Source organism: Oncorhynchus nerka, linkage group LG20 (assembly GCF_034236695.1).
Source record: "Oncorhynchus nerka isolate Pitt River linkage group LG20, Oner_Uvic_2.0, whole genome shotgun sequence".
Classification (NCBI taxonomy): domain Eukaryota; kingdom Metazoa; phylum Chordata; class Actinopteri; order Salmoniformes; family Salmonidae; genus Oncorhynchus; species Oncorhynchus nerka.
In genome coordinates, this window is record NC_088415.1 from 35,126,514 (window position 1) to 35,145,604 (window position 19,091).

A 19,091-nucleotide genomic window follows, 5' to 3' on the forward strand; every position below is an offset into this window, starting at 1 on the left:
TAAAGGTCAAGGATGTGGAGCTCCACTCCCTAGGCTCCATGAAAAGATACAAGGACCCTCTATTGAGGCTCCAGTAGCTTATCAGTAAACAATAGTGTTGTGATTGTAATGAGAAGGAATACTGAAGAGAAACAAATAGTTGACTTAGGATTTAAGAGACTATGTGAATGTAATGGGGGAGGAGGATAAGAATTCAAGGGAAACTCCACTAAAAACATATTTTTTAAATTAGTCCACTGTTGATAGTCACAAAATGTTGCATAATCACCCTTTAAGCATATTCATTTTCTTATGAGAATTGCAAGAGAGGGTACTCATTATAATGAATTCACGTCAGGACTCGGTCAGTACTTGAGTTCGGCCTGATGATGATTTGATGTGCTCTGTATTTAGTGTTACCAATAGTTTTAACTGGTCTTGATGTATCAAGGCTCACCTGTCCAAACTTCTGGTAGATGACTCCAAACTTGAAGTTGTTGCTAATGACATGTTCATCAAAAGTGACGACGAGTCTTGAAGCCTGTTGACAGATCACAGATTGAATGAATAGTCAGTATCAGGCGTTAACTATCCATGTAAAAGGTTCTGTTGTTAAATATCTCAGAAGTAGAACACTTTAAAACACAAGGCTTACTTTTGGGTAAAGGGCAGGAAAAAAGCGATCCACATTCACTTCTTCACAGACAAGCTGTCAAAAAGAAGACGCATGAAATCATGGACGCTTTCATCAAGTGTCATTATGATACTATTATGACACTTTTCAACTTTTGAACATATGTTTTGATAAACTGTTCCTAACCATGCTCTCACCTTGGCCATCTGCACCACGTTAGGGAACTCCGTGAGACAGGATATGGGGATCACATCATGATAGGTCTTCAGCTTGGTCCTGGTGATGACAATCATAACAACATGTTCTTATGATGATCATAGTGATGCAACACTTCTGTCCCTGCGTCCGTATCCCTCCACCCACTCACTGACCTAAATAGTCCATCTGTCACATCATGCGGATGAGGAAATGACAGTGTGGTGTTTTCACTCCCCCTGGCTTCATGACTCCTATGATAAGACTATCAGTTGGAGAATGGGATTATCACCACACCAGGGAACGACTTATATAAACACTGGAAGTGAATGGAAATTCTCATTTGAGCAACTTTCCATTGATTACAGCAGAGCTACAACTGTAGAGATACAGACTTCTGTAAACAGAATCCGTATGTTTACAGTCTAGTACTGTATGTACTGTATGTATACACAGTGTCCTGATAAAGGAGAACATAGGGATGGAAGGGGAGGAGCTGAGAGGGATGAGAGCCAGCAGAGAGAAGGATGTGATGATGATGATGCTGCTGGTGGTGATGATGATGATTGTGATGGTGGTGGTGGTGGTGGTAGTGGTGATTGTGATGGTGATGATGATGGTTGTGGTGGTGATTGTGATGGTGATGGTTGTGGTGGTGGTGATTGTGATGATGGTGATGGTGGTGGTGCTGGTGATGATGGTGATTGTGATGGTGATGATGATGGTGGTGATGGTGGTGGTGATTGTGATGATGGTGGTGGTAGTGGTGATGATGGTGGTGGTGGTGGTGATGGTGGTGGTGGTGGTGATGATGATGGTGGTGGTGGTGATGATGATGGTTGTGTTGATTGTGATGATGATGATGGTGGTGGAGGCTAAGGTTGTTTTACCTGAGCATGAGGCGAAGGTGTTCCTGGTCTCCGATCTCGTCATACTTCAGGGAGAACACCAGATGTCCCAGAGCTCCGTCTACTGAGTAGTAATTAAAGTGCTCCTGGTGACGCAGCACAAGCATACAGTCAGCCGAAGAGACCATTTTCTCTCTCAAATTGCACACACAGGCGCAATTTCACACACACACACACACACACACACTTTTAATTAGTTAATTTATTAACAGTAGGCCTTCTGTGCCAGGCAACTGCTGCTATTCCATTCAGAATCTTTCCTCACCTCTATGAGCAGACTAGATTTATGTCCTATTACAGTGGCTGGTGTAAAATATGTGGCAAAGCCTAATGCATCTTCATTAGCACCCGTCCCTGAAGTGTCAACCGGCACGATGAGTTGCTCTTATTAGGTTACCAGGTGGGATTGTTCAAACACTCATTCACTTTCATTACTGTAATGAATAGGAAGGGACATTGATTGTAAAAACACTTATGGTTGTAAAACAGTTATGGTCTCTCCATACTAGTAGAATGCCCTTTGGGCTACAAAACGTTGTATGAAAGGTGCTCTACAAATGTTTTGTACCCACATAGCCTTTTTTATTCATTTACAGCCACAGTTTTTGTCATATTATTGTGGGGGCAGTTGGAAGTGATTGGAAGGACAGGGGGGATGAAGGAGGAGACAAAGTACAGAAATGCTGAAACGAAAACTCCTTCACAACAGTCCTAGTGTTCAGCCTCACCTTGCCCAGAAAGTGCTTCCTGTAGATCTTGGCGGTGGAGTTACTCTCCAGCTTGTTGCGGGTGGTGGGGGACAGAGGCTGGATCTGGTCTGGGTCAGTACTATCACTCAGCTCATGGTTGTTCCCCTCGATCCAGTAACCCCCAAACTGAGGTAGCAGAATCAGGGGGAACCCGCTCTTTCTCTCTAACACCTGGTTCACAACATGGAGATGAGCACAGAAAGGTTGGGGGCTTTTTGCCCAAGCAGTGTGATAGTGATTTCTAATGAATTCTGAAATATCAACCATGAAGCACAAATACCCCAAATCCATGTTACTGGTGAAATGACTGCATTGAAGTTGAGTCTGTACATACCTCATGGACACTGGGGTAAGGAATGTAGTCCTCCTCAGTCTGCAGAGAGAACAACACAGACACACCAAGTAAGACATTTCCTCTCAGTAGGCTTCAGTGATACTACTAATTGAATGATGTGATGCTGTGTGACCATTAAATCCAAGCCAAAGTGCCTATCAGCTTTGATACAGACAATGAGGCTGCAGGGATGTGATGATTATATTACTCTGTAACATTTATTATATCCTTATAACCATGTTAGTTTATGCATTATTAGATATAGAGGGCTGCTAGATTTGAGCTTTTGGAGTGCTGTGAACTGTAAGCATGGACAACATTTTTCTCTTGTCAGCAGTCAGATACAGAGAGATATGAGGAGCAGTGAGACAATGGAGGTACTGTGTGTCAGTGTGAGAGAGGTCTTGAGAGCCAGCATACTTTGAGTGGGGGAGGAAAGGTGCATCGCTGCTCCTCCATTCTGTTGCCCTGAGAGAGAGAGAGAGAGAGAGAGAGAGAGAGAGAGAGAGAGAGAGAGAGAGAGAGAGAGAGAGAGAGAGAGAGAGAGAGAGAGAGAGAGAGAGAGAGAGAGAATGAGAGAGAGAGAATGAGAGAGAGAAAGAGAGAGAAAGAGCAAGGGAGAGAGGAGAAGAGAATGCTAGTTACACATGATAGCTGATGTTACAGTCCAAACCCAGGTCATCAGAGGTCCAGAGGCGTTCATCATTATTACTGATTCACAACCGTGTCGTACATCTTATCTGACAGATTAGTTACATTTGAATCCACAGTTCCAGAGGGAGTAACAAAGTACAGGGAGGACTAATCATATTATCAACAGACTAAGATGTAACACAGCCATCCATGTGTGTAATACAGAAAGCGGGCAAAAGAGCAAAGGGATGCAGAGTGGAGAGTTGGAGAGCGATAGAGAGATAGGTAGGTAGATGCATAGAATTAATTCATCTGTGAAAAGAGCAGCCAGTTAACCTAAAAGACAAAGGCCTGGATGCAGTAATAAGACCTTTGGGACTGTGTCACTTATAAAGGCTTGGCATACTGGACAGCATGGGGCCTGAATACCCCTAAAACACAAGTGGAGTGTTTGTTCCTCAGTCCACGAGTGTGTACAGATACTGGCTACAGACATGTTGGTAAAGGACTGACCATGTAAGGGCTGTGAGTCTGTCTGATATGATGGAGCTGATAGGTGCTGCTGTCTGTTTGATATGCTGTCTGAGATAGAGGAGAGGAGGGATTCCTGGAGCACTTGGCAAACAAACTGATTATCTTCTGTTCAAAGACATGCCTTTACACAAAACTATGTCAACATAGAGCATAAAAAAACATTTTCTTCAAGTCCAAATATTTGGTTTCCTTTTCTCATAATAATTCTGAAGTAAAACATCATAAATAGAGAACGATGAACACCATATATTAATTTGGATGCTGTTACAGTAAGTACTATAAAGTAATCTGTTAAAGTTCAAATGTACTTTCAGACAGTGTAAAAAGGACACCCTGTTCCCCAATGTTTAGAAGTGTATCAAACACGGTCTTGTCTTGTGTTGCAGTAGCGCAAAGGCTGTCATGTTACCTATAATCCACTATTTTGGGTAGAGAGGATGGTAATGGCTTTCAAAGGACAGAGGGTTACCAGGTGTCATTTAAAAGAAAGATAATTAGCAGCACGGGAGGCTGGGTATAAGTCTCGTAAGAGTGTCTGTCCAGACATATCACCCCTGACATCTTTACTCTAACCCCGTCTTACCCAGCCCTGCTGACCCTGAGTACAGAGGTAAGACAAGCCATTGTTACTGAAATGCAAAGCCAACAGAGCATCTCATAGATACTCAATTCACTGGTTAGTGACACTGCCTTGCTTGGAAAGTTTAGGTTAGATTTTTTTAAAAGCAACAAAAATAAATCCAATATACCTTACCTGCATCTTCTCAATCATTTCAAATAAATCTGTGGTCTGGAGAGAGGAGAAAGTGGACATGAATTAAACTCTATGATAGTTGCTGTATCAGTGTTAGAGAGGGACATGTCCCAATGTCTGAATACTGACTGTGTGAACTCTGGCCTATAACATATGCTTTCCTAGCACCGTCACACAATTCATTTGTTAAGCATTAGTTCTCCACGGCATTACACACCTGGTTCTGTTGAAACACACACTCGACTAATAGTTTTTTCCCCCTCAGAAGTGAGACTCCTCTTTTACTGGAATATTCCTTTAAAAAAAAGGTGTTTACATCCCAGAGAGCAACACATACATAAAATCACCAGCGTGGTACTCATCAGTAAAGGGCCCCATCTCACAGAGAGAGTAAGTCCAAGCCACACCTTTCTCCCATTGATGATGACACCAGTTAAGACGATGCTCCATGACAATAACAAGAACATGACACTCTACTGTATGTCTGAGATTTACTTTATTGCCAAGAGGTACAGTATATTGTCTGACACAAAAAGCTTCTTAGACAGCATGCCTGTCATGTTGTCATGTTGGGTTGTAAAACCTATACGTTAGGAGTCGGTCTACATCATGCTCGCTCGCTCGGTCGGTCTGCATCAGTCTGGGCAAGTTGCCAGTACACCATTCATCAACATCAAGAAAACTACAGATTGGAAAATGCAGCATCTTCCGTGTACTGTATGATACAGTCACATGTTATGTAGGACTACAACGTCCCAGTGGAATTGAGTCATCCTCCACTTCTTATCAACACTTTTACTGGACTTTCTGACAGATTCCACCTGTGTGAACTAATCCACCCCTCCCTGGTTGAAGCTGACCGTGTTCCATAGTCAACACTGACTGACCTGTTTTTCCAAACTAAAGCATGCTCATCCATGTTTCAACTGACTAACCACAATGTATCTCCATGTAACATTATTCCCCTCGCCATGTCGCATGCTGAGCAGTTCGGACAAGTTGCATTCGATTTATTTTAAATTGTAGCGTTGATTAAGGTTGTTACTCAGTATCTAAAGAGTATGATAATTCCAGTCTCAAATGTGTTGTTTGTCAAAAGAAGCTGTCCAGCCAAAAGGTACACTCCCTCAAGGCTGACCAAACCGTTTGTGTACAGTACTACATGGTCTGAGTGTTCAGAGTGAGTATGAGTAAAGTCCTCCGCTATACGCAAACAACAAAGGTCTGCTACAGTACAAACCCTAAAGACAAACATCACTGGCCTGGAAAACACACTGTCGAAAACAATGACATTCACAAAACAGTATGGCCAGCTGAACGGTTTAGAGAGCACATGACGTCCTTATGGTCTACATACTACAAACACAACTGTTAGCTGCTACTACAAACATACAGAACTGTTAGCTGCTACTACAAACATACAGAACTGTTAGCTGCTACTACAAACATACAGAACTGTTAGCTGCTACTACTACATACAGAAAGAACTGTTAGCTGCTACTACTACATACAGAAAGAACTGTTAGCTGCTACTACTACATACAGAAAGAACTGTTAGCTGCTACTACTACATACAGAAAGAACTGTTAGCTGCTACTACAAACATACAGAACTGTTAGCTGCTACTACATACAGAACTGTTAGCTGCTACTACTACATACAGAACTGTTAGCTGCTACTACTACATACAGAACTGTTAGCTGCAACTACATACATAACTGTTAGCTGCTACTACATACTACTACATACAGAAAGAACTGTTAGCTGCAACTACATACAGAAAGAACTGTTAGCTGCAACTACATACAGAACTGTTAGCTGCAACTACATACAGAACTGTTAGCTGCAACTACATACAGAACTGTTAGCTGCAACTACATACAGAACTGTTAGCTGCAACTACATACAGAACTGTTAGCTGCAACTACATACAGAACTGTTAGCTGCAACTACATACAGAACTGTTAGCTGCAACTACATACAGAACTGTTAGCTGCAACTACATACAGAACTGTTAGCTGCAACTACATACAGAACTGTTAGCTGCTACTACATACAGAACTGTTAGCTGCTACTACATACAGAACTGTTAGCTGCTACTACATACAGAACTGTTAGCTGCTACTACATACAGAACTGTTAGCTGCTACTACATACAGAACTGTTAGCTGCTACTACATACAGAACTGTTAGCTGCTACTACATACAGAACTGTTAGCTGCTACTATATATAGAACTGTTAGCTGCTACTACATACAGAAAGAACTGTTAGCTGCAACTACATACAGAACTGTTAGCTGCAACTACATACAGAACTGTTAGCTGCAACTACATACAGAACTGTTAGCTGCAACTACATACAGAACTGTTAGCTGCAACTACATACAGAACTGTTAGCTGCAACTACATACAGAACTGTTAGCTGCTACTACATACAGAAAGAACTGTTAGCTGCTACTACTAAGGCGTGACAGAATCCCCCCCCCTAAGGTGCGGACTCCCGGACGCACCTCAAGAGCATAGGGAGGGTCCGGGTGGGCGTCTGTCCATGGTGGCGGTTCTGGCTCGGGACGTGGACCCCACTCCATTAATGTCCTATTTCCTCCCCTTCGCGTCCTGGGATAATCCACCCTCTCCGCCGACCATGGCCTAATAGTCCTCACCCAGATCCCCACATAACTGAGGAGCCGCTCGTAACAGAGGGGCAGCTCGGGACAGAGGGGCAGCTCGGGACAGAGGGGCAGCTCGGGACAGAGGGGCAGCTCGGGACAGAGGGGCAGCTCGGGACAGAGGGGCAGCTCGGGACAGAGGGGAAGCCCGGGACCGAGGGGATGCCCGGGACCGAGGGGATGCCCGGGACTGAGAGGAATCCCAGCACTGAGAGGAAGCTCAGTACTGAGAGGAAGCTCAGCACTGAGATGAAGCTCAGACAGGTAGTAGGCTCCGGTAAATCCTGGCTGGCTGGCGGAACTGGAAGATTCTGGTTGTCTGGCAGATCTGGAAGAGACTGGTTGTCTGGCAGATCTGGAAGAGACTGGTTGTCTGGCAGATCTGGAAGAGACTGGTTGTCTGGCAGATCTGGAAGAGACTGGTTGTCTGGCAGATCTGGAAGAGACTGGTTGTCTGGCACTTCTGGCGGATCCTGGCAGACTGGCGGCGCTGGGCAGACTGGCGACGCTGGGCAGACTGGCGATGCTGGGCAGACTGGGAGCACTGGCGGCGCTGGGCAGACTAGCGACGCTGGGCAGACTGGCGACGCTGGGCAGACTGGCGACGCTGGGCAGACTGGGAGCACTGGCGGCGCTGGGCAGACTGGCGACGCTGGGCAGACTGGCGACGCTGGGCAGACGGGGAGCACTGGCGGCGCTGGGCAGACGGGGAGCACTGGCGGCGCTGGGCAGACTGGGAGCACTGGCGGCGCTGGGTAGACTGGGAGCACTGGCGGCGCTGGGCAGACTGACAGCTCTGGCTGCTTCATGCAGACTGACAGCACTTGGCAGACTGACAGCTCTCTGCAGACTGGCAGCTCAGGCTGCTCCGACCAGGCAGGAGGCTCCGGCAGCGCAGGAGAGGATACAGGCTCTGGCTGCGCTGAACAAGCGGGAGACTCCAACAGCGTAGGAGGGAAGGAAGGCTCTGGCTGTGTTGAACAAGCAGGAGGCTCCGGCAGCGCAGGAGAGGAGACAGGCTCTGGCTGCGCTGAACAGGAGGGAGACTCCGACAGCGTAGAAGGGAAGGCTCTGGCTGTGTAGAACAGGCGAGGCGCACTGAAGGCCTGGTGCGTGGTGCTGGAACTGGTGCTACCGGATCGAGGACACGCACAGGAAGCCTGGTGCGGGGAGCTGCTACCGGAGGACTGGTGTGTGGAGGTGGCTCTGGATAGACCGGACCGTGCAGGCGCACTGGAGCTCTTGAGCACCGAGCCTGCCCAAGTTTACCTGGCTCGATGCCCACTCTAGCCCGGCCAATAGGAAGGGCTGGTATGTGCTGCACCTGGCTCTGCAACCGCACTGGAAACACCGTGCGCTCCATAGCATAACACAGTGCCTGCCCGGTCTCTCTAGCCCAACGGTGAGCACAGGGAGTTTGCGCAGGTCTCCTACCTGGCATAAACATACTCCCTTCTAGCCCCCCCCCCAATAATTTTTTGTGGCTGCTTTTCCGGCTTCCAACCGCGTTGCCGTGCTGCCTCCTCATACCTGCGCCTCTCCGCTTTAGCTGCTTCTATTTCTTCCTTGGGACGGCGATATTCTCCAGGTTGAGCCCAGGGTCCTTTACCGTCTAATTCCTCCTCCCATGTCCAAATCTCCAAGTGGTGCAGCCTCTCCCACTGCAACTGCTCTTCATGATTAACAGGGAGAGTAGGCTCAGGTCTGACTCCCGACTCAGCTACTCTCTCTCTGCGCTCTCCCCCGTTACTTTCGGTTTTCGCTCTGCGTCGCCGTGTTTTCCTCTTTGACTCCATTCTCCTGTAGCCCTCTTCGCACTGCTGAAGCGAATCCCAGGCGGGCTCCTGCACTCTCTCCGGGTCGGCCGCCCACCTGTCGATTTCTTCCCACGTCGTATACTCCATGCCTCTACCGTCCATAACGTCCTCCTTTCGCTGCTGAAGCTGTCGCTGTCGCTGCCCGTTTACACGCTGCTCGGTCCGTGAGTGGTGGGTGTTTCTGTAATGTCGTTCTTCGTTTGTGGAAAGAGAGTCGGACCGAAATGCAGCGTGTTGGTTACTCATGTTACTTTAATGAAAGAAAACGTGGTACATGAAATAACTCATACTATGAAAACAACAAACAGAATGTGAAACCTAAATACAGCCTATCTGGTGAACTACACAGAGACAGGAACAAACACCCACGAAATACCAAGCGAAACTCAGGCTGCCTAAATACGGTTCCCAATCAGAGACAACGAAAGCACCTGACTCTAATTGAGAATCGCCTGAGGCAGCCAAGCCTATACCACACCCCTAATCAGCCGCAATCCCAAATAATACAAACCCCAATACGAAATATAACATATAAACCCATGTCACACCCTAGCCTACCCAAACATATGACAAAACACAAAATACAATGACCAAGGCGTGACAACAGAACTGTTAGCTGCAACTACATACAGAACTGTTAGCTGCTACTACATACAGAACTGTTAGCTGCTACTACATACAGAACTGTTAGCTGCTACTACATACAGAACTGTTAGCTGCTACTACATACAGAACTGTTAGCTGCTACTACATACAGAACAGTATAGGAGGCCCACATACACATATTTATCCGTTCCAACTGAATGAACAAGGAAATACAACAATCAGGGTAGTATTGACTATTTCCATCCTCAGTCTAAAACACCGACCTGAATTTGAACTGACAATAACCCAAGGCTCACATCTTAAAAATAAAATAAAAAGGGGGGCCATGAATGGGGGTCTTTGAATTAAATCTACCACGGTCCTTGTCTTCTTCCCTGTCTAATTTAGCATGCTTGCCAGAGAGAACGGGCACTTTCCCTGACACACACATGGTAGCTAATGAGTAATGACTGCTAAGAGTCATGATCCCTTGCTTAGTTCTTACTCTGGTTCTAATAATTATCAGACAATCAAAGGAGAGCTCTCTGTCAGAGGTGTGACTAGTCTATCTGAGTACTTACTTTGCTGTGCTTCCTCCATGGTCCCGCTGTCACCAGTGGAGCATTGAGATGGATCTGACAACTTTTAGACATTTTTCAAGAAGACTATTTTCCATGAAACAAAATCCTCCAGCAGAAAATAAATCACGGTCACTGGTTTGTGAGTTCAACTGTTAAGTTCAAGTGTCCAGTATTAGAAGAGCACATTGCCTGCTGCCCCAGAGGCGTGCCTGTATTCCACTGCGATAATGCAGTCCCTCACCCACAGTGTAGAAGTTACCCAAACAACTACAGCCAAACTAGGAGAGTCACAGAGTTGTGTGTACACAGCAAGTGTCATCAGGTGTGTGTCCGACTGTCCGTGTGTCCAAAGAATTGGTCAGCAATCCTCACTATCTTTCTCTTTATGCCACTCTGTCTAGGAAGAGGAGAAGGAGGTAATGAGTTCTGAAAGTGCACTATGAGCACAACCCTACTCCTCCTGTCCCTGTCCCCCAGCCCTCTCTCTCTCTCTCTGAGTGTCTGGCAGATGGCCAGAGGTAGAGCATGGTCCAACTCCTCAGGCTGTGATGTACTCTACTGCTCAGACAAGTCCCTGCAGCACCGTCCTACCAACACTGGAGATAGAGAAGTTGTGGACAGACAGCACCACTCTATAACAATAGAGACAATGTCTTGGGGTCGTATAGCTAGGAATAACTTCATTGGAACTTAATCAAATGTCTCAATTCCAATGCAATTCCTTTTTGGCTATTCATAATTTCAAAGACTTTTCAGAAAGAAAGAGAAAATAAAGAACAAAGAATGAGCAGAATCAGCCAGCCAGCCAGAAAGCCAGACAGCCAGCCAGAGAGGAGGAGGTCTGAACAGCCACACCCACAGTGTCCAGTATGTAGGCCTAGTGCAGGTGTCAGAGCTAGGACCTCTCATTACAGAGGACTAATAGTCCTCTCATAAGGATAAGGAACAATAACTCCTCTCTCTACCAGACCTGTCTGGCAGCTGCTACTCCACACACCCACTTTCTGTCTGAGCTGAGCACATCATTAAAACTTTGGAGAGGAGTATCTCTATCTGGGCATGTGTGTCTACTGGGTCCAGTCCACTATATAGAGAGCTCTCTATTTCCTATCTGGGCATGTGTGTCTACTGGGTCCAGTCCACTATGTAGAGAGCTCTCTATTTCCTATCTGGGCATGTGTGTCTACTGGGTCCAGTCCACTATGTAGAGAGCTCTCTATTTCCTATCTGGGCATGTGTGTCTACTGGGTCCAGTCCACTATATAGAGAGCTCTCTATTTCCTATCTAGGCATGTGTGTCTACTGGGTCCAGTCCACTATATAGAGAGCTGTCTATTTCCTATCTGGGCATGTGTGTCTACTGGGTCCAGTCCACTATATAGAGAGCTCTCTATTTCCTATCTGGGCATGTGTGTCTACTGGGTCCAGTCCACTATATAGAGAGCTCTCTATTTCCTATCTGGGCATGTGTGTCTACTGGGTCCAGTCCACTATATAGAGAGCTCTCTATTTCCTATCTGGGCATGTGTGTCTACTGGGTCCAGTCCACTATATAGAGAGCTCTCTATTTCCTATCTGGGCATGTGTGTGTACTGGGTCCAGTCCACTATGTAGAGAGCTCTCTATTTCCTATCTGGGCATGTGTGTCTACTGGGTCCAGTCCACTATGTAGAGAGCTCTCTATTTCCTATCTGGGCATGTGTGTCTACTGGGTCCAGTCCACTATATAGAGAGCTCTCTATTTCCTATCTGGGCATGTGTGTCTACTGGGTCCAGTCCACTATATAGAGAGCTCTCTATTTCCTATCTGGGCATGGAACGCTTTATCTGGACACGATTCGTCAGGACCTCCAACAGCCGAAGCTAAGTAGTAACATTAACATGATGCCTTCTAATTGCAGCCGCTGTGCTCGCCTTACGGCGAGGATAGCTGTACTGCAAGCCCAGCTTCAGACGCAATCGTTAGGCAAGGGTAATTTCAGTGTAGGAAAGGATGAAACAGCGTCTGTGCCACCAGTAAGTATAGATAGTAGTATAAATCCCCTGGCACGGTGCCCGCAGCAGGACAACTTTCTCACGGTTTCTGGAAGGAAATGCTGTAGGAACGCTCAACCGGTGTCGCTCATTCAGCCGACAGAAACTTTCAACCGGTTTTCCCCATGAAGCAGCGGGTCGGTGTCAGAGGCCGAGTCTTCTCTGGTCTCTACTCCTCCCGTTACGGGGTCTGAGACGCCGAAGCTTCCCACCATTAGCTCTGACAAATTGAAAACTCTAGTCATTGGCGACTCCATTACCCGCAGTATTAGACTTAAAGCGAATCATCCAGCGATCATACAGTTTACCCGGGGGCAGGGCTACCGACGTTAAGGCTAATCTGAAGATGGTGCTGGCTAAAGCTAAAACTGGCGAGTGTAGAGAGTATAGAGATATTGTTATCCACGTCGGCACCAACGATGTTAGGATGAAACAGTCAGAGATCACCAAGCACAACATAGCTTCTGCGTGCATATCAGCTAGAAAGATGTGTCGGCATCGAGTAATTGTCTCTGGCCCCCTCCCAGTTAGGGGGAGTGATGAGCTCTACAGCAGAGTCTCACAACTCAATCGCTGGTTGAAAACTGTTTTCTGCCCCTCCCAAAAGAGAATTTGTAGATAATTGGCCCTCTTTCTGGGACTCACCCATAAACAGGACCAAGCCTGACCTGCTGAGGAGTGACGGACTCCATCCTAGCTGGAGGGGTGCTCTCATCTTATCTACCAACAGACAGGGCTCTAACTCCTCTAGCTCCACAATGAAATAGGGTGCAGGCCAGGCAGCAGGCTGTTAGCCAGCCTGCCAGCATAGTGGAGTCTGCCACTAGTATAGTCAGTGTAGTCAGCTCAGCTATCACCATTGAGACCGTGTCTGTGCCTCGACCTAGGTTGGGCAAAACTAAACATGGCGGTGTTCGCCTTAGCAATCTCACTAGGATAAAGACCACCTCCATTCCTGTCATTACTGAAAGAGATCATGATACCTCACATCTCAAAATAGGGCTACTTAATGTTAGATCCCTTACTTCAAAGGCAATTATAGTCAATGAACTAATCACTGATCATAATCTTGATGTGATTGGCCTGACTGAAACATGGCTTAAGCCTGATGAATTTACTGTGTTAAATGAGGCCTCACCTCCTGGCTACACTAGTGACCATATCCCCCGTGCATCCCGCAAAGGCGGAGGTGTTGCTAACATTTACGATAGCAAATTTCAATTTACAAAAAAAAAAATGACGTTTTCGTCTTTTGAGCTTCTAGTCATGAAATCTATGCAAGCCTACTCAATCACTTTTTATAGCTACTGTTTACAGGCCTCCTGGGCCATATACAGCTTTTCTCACTGAGTTCCCTGAATTGCTATCGAACCTTGTAGTCATAGCAGATAATATTCTAATCTTTGGTGACTTTAATATTCACATGGAAAAGTCCACAGACCCACTCCAAAAGGCTTTCGGAGCCATCATCGACTCAGTGGGTTTTGTCCAACATGTCTCTGGACCCACTCACTGTCACAGTCATACGCTGGACCTAGTTTTGTCCCATGGAATAAATGTTGTGGATCTTAATGTTTTTCCTCATAATCCTGGACTATCGGACCACCATTTTATTACGTTTGCAATTGCAACAAATAATCTGCTCAGACCCCAACCAAGGAACATCAAAAGTCGTGCTATAAATTCACAGACAACACAAAGATTCCTTGATGCCCTTCCAGACTCCCTCTGCCTACCCAAGGACGCCAGAGGACAAAAATCCGTTAACCACCTAACTGAGGATCTCAATTTAACCTTGCACAATACCCTAGATGCAGTTGCACCCCTAAAAACTAAAAAAATGTCTCATAAGAAACTAGCTCCCTGGTACACAGAAAATACCCGAGCTCTGAAGCAAGCTTCCAGAAAATTGGAACGGAAATGGCGCCACACCAAACTGGAAGTCTTCCGACTAGCTTGGAAGGACGGTACCGTACAGTACTGAAGAGCCCTTACTGCTGCTCGATCATCCTATTTTTCTAACTTAATTGAGGAAAATAAGAACAATCCGAAATTCCTTTTTGATACTGTCGCAAAGCTAACTAAAAAGCAGCATTCCCCAAGAGAGGATGACTTTCACTTTAGCAGTGATAAATTCATGAACTTCTTTGAGGAAAAGATTATGATTATTAGAAAGCAAATTACGGACTCTTCTTTAAACCTGCGTATTCCTCCAAACATTTACATTACATTTAAGTCATTTAGCAGACGCTCTTATCCAGAGCGACTTACAAATTGGTGCATTCACCTTATGACCTCCAGTGGAACAGTAGTGCATCTAAATCTTTTCAGGGGAGGGGGTGAGAGGGATTACTTTATCCTATCCTAGGTATTCCTTAAAGAGGTGGGGTTTCAGGTGTCTCCGGAAGGTGGTGATTGACTCCGCTGTCCTGGCGTCGTGAGGGAGTTTGTTCCACCATTGGGGGGCCAGAGCAGCGAACAGTTTTGACTGGGCTGAGCGGGAACTGTACTTCCTCAGTGGTAGGGAGGCGAGCAGGCCAGAGGTGGATGAACGCAGTGCCCTTGTTTGGGTGTAGGGCCTGATCAGAGCCTGGAGGTACTGAGGTGCCGTTCCCCTCACAGCTCCGTAGGCAAGCACCATGGTCTTGTAGCGGATGCGAGCTTCAACTGGAAGCCAGTGGAGGGAGCGGAGGAGCGGGGTGATGTGAGAGAACTTGGGAAGGTTGAACACCAGACGGGCTGCGGCGTTCTGGATGAGTTGTAGGGGTTTAATGGCACAGGCAGGGAGCCCAGCCAACAGCGAGTTGCAGTAATCCAGACGGGAGATGACAAGTGCCTGGATTAGGACCTGCGCCGCTTCCTGTGTGAGGCAGGGTCGTACTCTGCGGATGTTGTAGAGCATGAACCTACAGGAACGGGCCACCGCCTTGATGTTAGTTGAGAACGACAGGGTGTTGTCCAGGATCACGCCAAGGTTCTTAGCGCTCTGGGAGGAGGACACAATGGAGTTGTCAACCGTGATGGCGAGATCATGGAACGGGCAGTCCTTCCCCGGGAGGAAGAGCAGCTCCGTCTTGCCGAGGTTCAGCTTGAGGTGGTGATCCGTCATCCACACGGATATGTCTGCCAGACATGCAGAGATGCGATTCGCCACCTGGTCATCAGAAGGGGGAAAGGAGAAGATTAATTGTGTGTCGTCTGCATAGCAATGATAGGAGAGACCATGTGAGGTTATGACAGAGCCAAGTGACTTGGTGTATAGCGAGAATAGGAGAGGGCCTAGAACAGAGCCCTGGGGGACACCAGTGGTGAGAGCACGTGGTGTGGAGACGGATTCTCGCCACGCCACCTGGTAGGAGCGACCTGTCAGGTAGGACGCAATCCAAGCGTGGGCCGCGCCGGAGATGCCCAACTCGGAGAGGGTGGAGAGGAGGCAGCCGATAGGTCTAGAAGGATGAGAGCAGAGGAGAGAGAGTTAGCTTTAGCAGTGCTCTCAAACCTCAGTTGTCCTGAGTCTGCACAACTCTGCCAGGACCTAGGATCAAGAGAGACGCTCAAGTCTTTTAGTACTATATCTCTTGACACAATGATGAAAATAATCATGGCCTCTAAACCTTCAAGCTGCATACTGGACCCTATTCCAACTAAACTACTGAAAGAGCTGCTTCCTGTGCTTGGCCCTCCTATGTTGAACATAATAAACGGCTCTCTATCCACTGGATGTGTACCAAACTCACTAAAAGTGGCAGTAATAAAGCCTCTCTTGAAAAAGCCAAACCTTGACCCAGAAAATATAAAAAACTATCGGCCTATATAGAATCTTCCATTCCTCTCAAAAATTTTAGAGAAGGCTGTTGCGCAGCAACTCACTGCCTTCCTGAAGACAAACAATGTATACGAAATGCTTCAGTCTGGTTTTAGACCCCATCATAGCACTGAGACGGCACTTGTGAAGGTGGTAAATGACATTTTAATGGCATCGGACCGAGGCTCTGCATCTGTCCTCGTGCTCCTAGACCTTAGTGCTGCTTTTGATACCATCGATCACCACATTCTTTTGGAGAGATTGGAAACCCAAATTGGTCTACACGGACATGTTCTGGCCTGGTTTAGATCTTATCTGTCGGAAAGATATCAGTTTGTCTCTGTGAATGGTTTGTCCTCTGACAAATCAACTGTAAATTTCGGTGTTCCTCAAGGTTCTGTTTTAGGACCACTATTGTTTTCACTATATATTTTACCTCTTGGGGATGTTATTCGAAAACATAATGTAAACTTTCACTGCTATGCGGATGACACACAGCTGTACATTTCAATGAAACATGGTGAAGCCCCAAAATTGCCCTCGCTAGAAGCATGTGTTTCAGACATAAGGAAGTGGATGGCTGCAAACTTTCTACTATTAAACTCGGACAAAACAGAGATGCTTGTTCTAGGTCCCAAGAAACAAAGAGATCTTCTGTTGAATCTGACAATTAATCTTAATGGTTGTACAGTCGTCTCAAATAAAACTGTGAAGGACCTCGGCGTTACTCTGGACCCTGATCTCTCTTTTGAAGAACATATCAAGACCATTTCGAGGACAGCTTTTTTCCATCTACGTAACATTGCAAAAATCAGAAACTTTCTGTCTAAAAATGATGCAGAAAAATTAATCCATGCTTTTGTCACTTCTAGGTTAGACTACTGCAATGCTCTATTTTCCGGCTACCCGGATAAAGCACTAAATAAACTTCAGTTAGTGCTAAATACGGCTGCTAGAATCCTGACTAGAACCAAAAAATTTGATCATATTACTCCAGTGCTAGCCTCTCTACACTGGCTTCCTGTCAAAGCAAGGGCTGATTTCAAGGTTTTACTGCTAACCTACAAAGCATTACAATGGCTTGCTCCTACCTATCTTTCTGATTTGGTCCTGCCGTACATACCTACACGTACGCTACGGTCACAAGACGCAGGCCTCCTAATTGTCCCTAGAATTTCTAAGCAAACAGCTGGAGGCAGGGCTTTCTCCTATAGAGCTCCATTTTTATGGAACGGTCTGCCTACCCATGTCAGAGACGCAAACTCGGTCTCAACCTTTAAGTCTTTACTGAAGACTCATCTCTTCAGTGGGTCATATGATTGAGTGTAGTCTGGCCCAGGAGTGGGAAGGTGAACGGAAAGGCTCTGGAGCAACGAACCGCCCTTGCTGTCTCTGCCTGGCCGGTTCCCCTCTTTCCACTGGGATTCTCTGCCTCTAACCCTGTTACAGGGGCTGAGTCACTGGCTTACTGGGGCTCTCTCATGCCGTCCCTGGGGGGGGGGGTGCGTCACCTGAGTGGGTTGATTCACTGTTGTGGTCAGCCTGTCTGGGTTGGCGCCCCCCCCCCTTGGGTTGTGCCGTGGCGGAGATCTTTGTGGGCTATACTCGGCCTTGTCTCAGGATGGTAAGTTGGTGGTTGAAGATATCCCTCTAGTGGTGTGGGGGCTGTGCTTTGGCAAAGTGGGTGGGGTTATATCCTTCCTGTTTAGCCCTGTCCGGGGGTATCATCGGATGGGGCCACAGTGTCTCCTGACCCCTCCTGTCTCAGCCTCCAGTATTTATGCTGCAGTAGTTTATGTGTCGGGGGGCTAGGGACAGTTTGTTATATCTGGAGTACTTCTCCTGTCCTATTCGGTGTCCTGTGTGAATCTAAGTGTGCGTTCTCTAATTCTCTCCTTCTCTCTCTCGGAGGACCTGAGCCCTAGGACCATGCCCCAGGACTACCTGGCATGATGACTCCTTGCTGTCCCCAGTCCACCTGGCCATGCTGCTGCTCCAGTTTCAACTGGCCTGGGCCCTAGGACCATGTCCCAGGACTACCTGACATGATGACTCCTAGCTGTCCCCAGTCCACCTGGCCATGCTGCTGCTCCAGTTTCAACTGTTCTGCCTTACTATTATTCGACCATGCTGGTCATTTATGAACATTTGAACATCTTGGCCACGTTCTGTTATAATCTCCACCCGGCACAGCCAGAAGAGGACTGGCCACCCCACATATGCTCTCTCTAATTCTCTCTTTCTTTCTCTCTCTCGGAGGACCTGAGCCCTAGGACCGTGCCCCAGGACTACCTGACATGATGACTCCTTGCTGTCCCCAGTCCACCTGACTGTGCTGCTGCTCCAGTTTCAACTGTTCTGCCTTATTATTATTCGACCATGCTGGTCATTTATGAACATTTGAACATCTTGGCCATGTTCTGTTATAATCTCTACCCGGCACAGCCAGAAGAGGACTGGCCACCCCACATAGCCTGGTTCCTCTCTAGGTTTCTTCCTAGGTTTTGGCCTTTCTAGGGAGTTTTTCCTAGCCACCGTGCTTTTACACCTGCATTGCTTGCTGTTTGGGGTTTTAGGCTGGGTTTCTGTACAGCACTTTGAGATATCAGCTGATGTACGAAGGGCTATATAAATAAATTTGATTTGATGTGTGTCTACTGGGTCCAGTCCACTATATAGAGAGCTCTCTATTTCCTATCTGGGCATGTGTTTCTACTGGGTCCAGTCCACTATATAGAGAGCTCTCTATTTCCTATCTGGGCATGTGTGTCTACTGGGTCCAGTCCACTATGTAGAGAGCTCTCTATTTCCTATCTGGGCATGTGTGTCTACTGGGTCCAGTCCACTATATAGAGAGCTCTCTATTTCCTATCTGGGCAT

At 46.8% G+C, this 19,091-nt stretch overlaps 1 protein-coding gene across 13 annotated transcripts in view; it reads right to left on the reverse strand.

Annotated features, from left to right (window-relative positions):
* Nucleotides 1-19,091, reverse strand: part of LOC115102354 (rap1 GTPase-activating protein 1-like) — a 94,846-nt gene that overhangs the window by 17,406 nt on the left and 58,349 nt on the right. For 10 of the 13 annotated variants that reach the window (XM_029622235.2, XM_029622231.2, XM_065005440.1 and 7 more), the window contains 8 exons: nt 4,721-4,756; nt 3,220-3,267; nt 2,800-2,838; nt 2,445-2,636; nt 1,699-1,802; nt 811-889; nt 635-688; nt 437-520 (listed from right to left, as the gene is read on the reverse strand). In XM_029622235.2, coding sequence (XP_029478095.2) covers nt 437-520; nt 635-688; nt 811-889; nt 1,699-1,802; nt 2,445-2,636; nt 2,800-2,838; nt 3,220-3,267; nt 4,721-4,756 — 636 coding nt within the window. Of the gene's footprint in view, nt 1-436; nt 521-634; nt 689-810; nt 890-1,698; nt 1,803-2,444; nt 2,637-2,799; nt 2,839-3,219; nt 3,268-4,715; nt 4,757-10,372; nt 11,489-19,091 lie in introns of those variants that run through there. The other 3 variants (XM_029622230.2, XM_029622237.2, XM_029622227.2) reach the window with 3 other exon arrangements.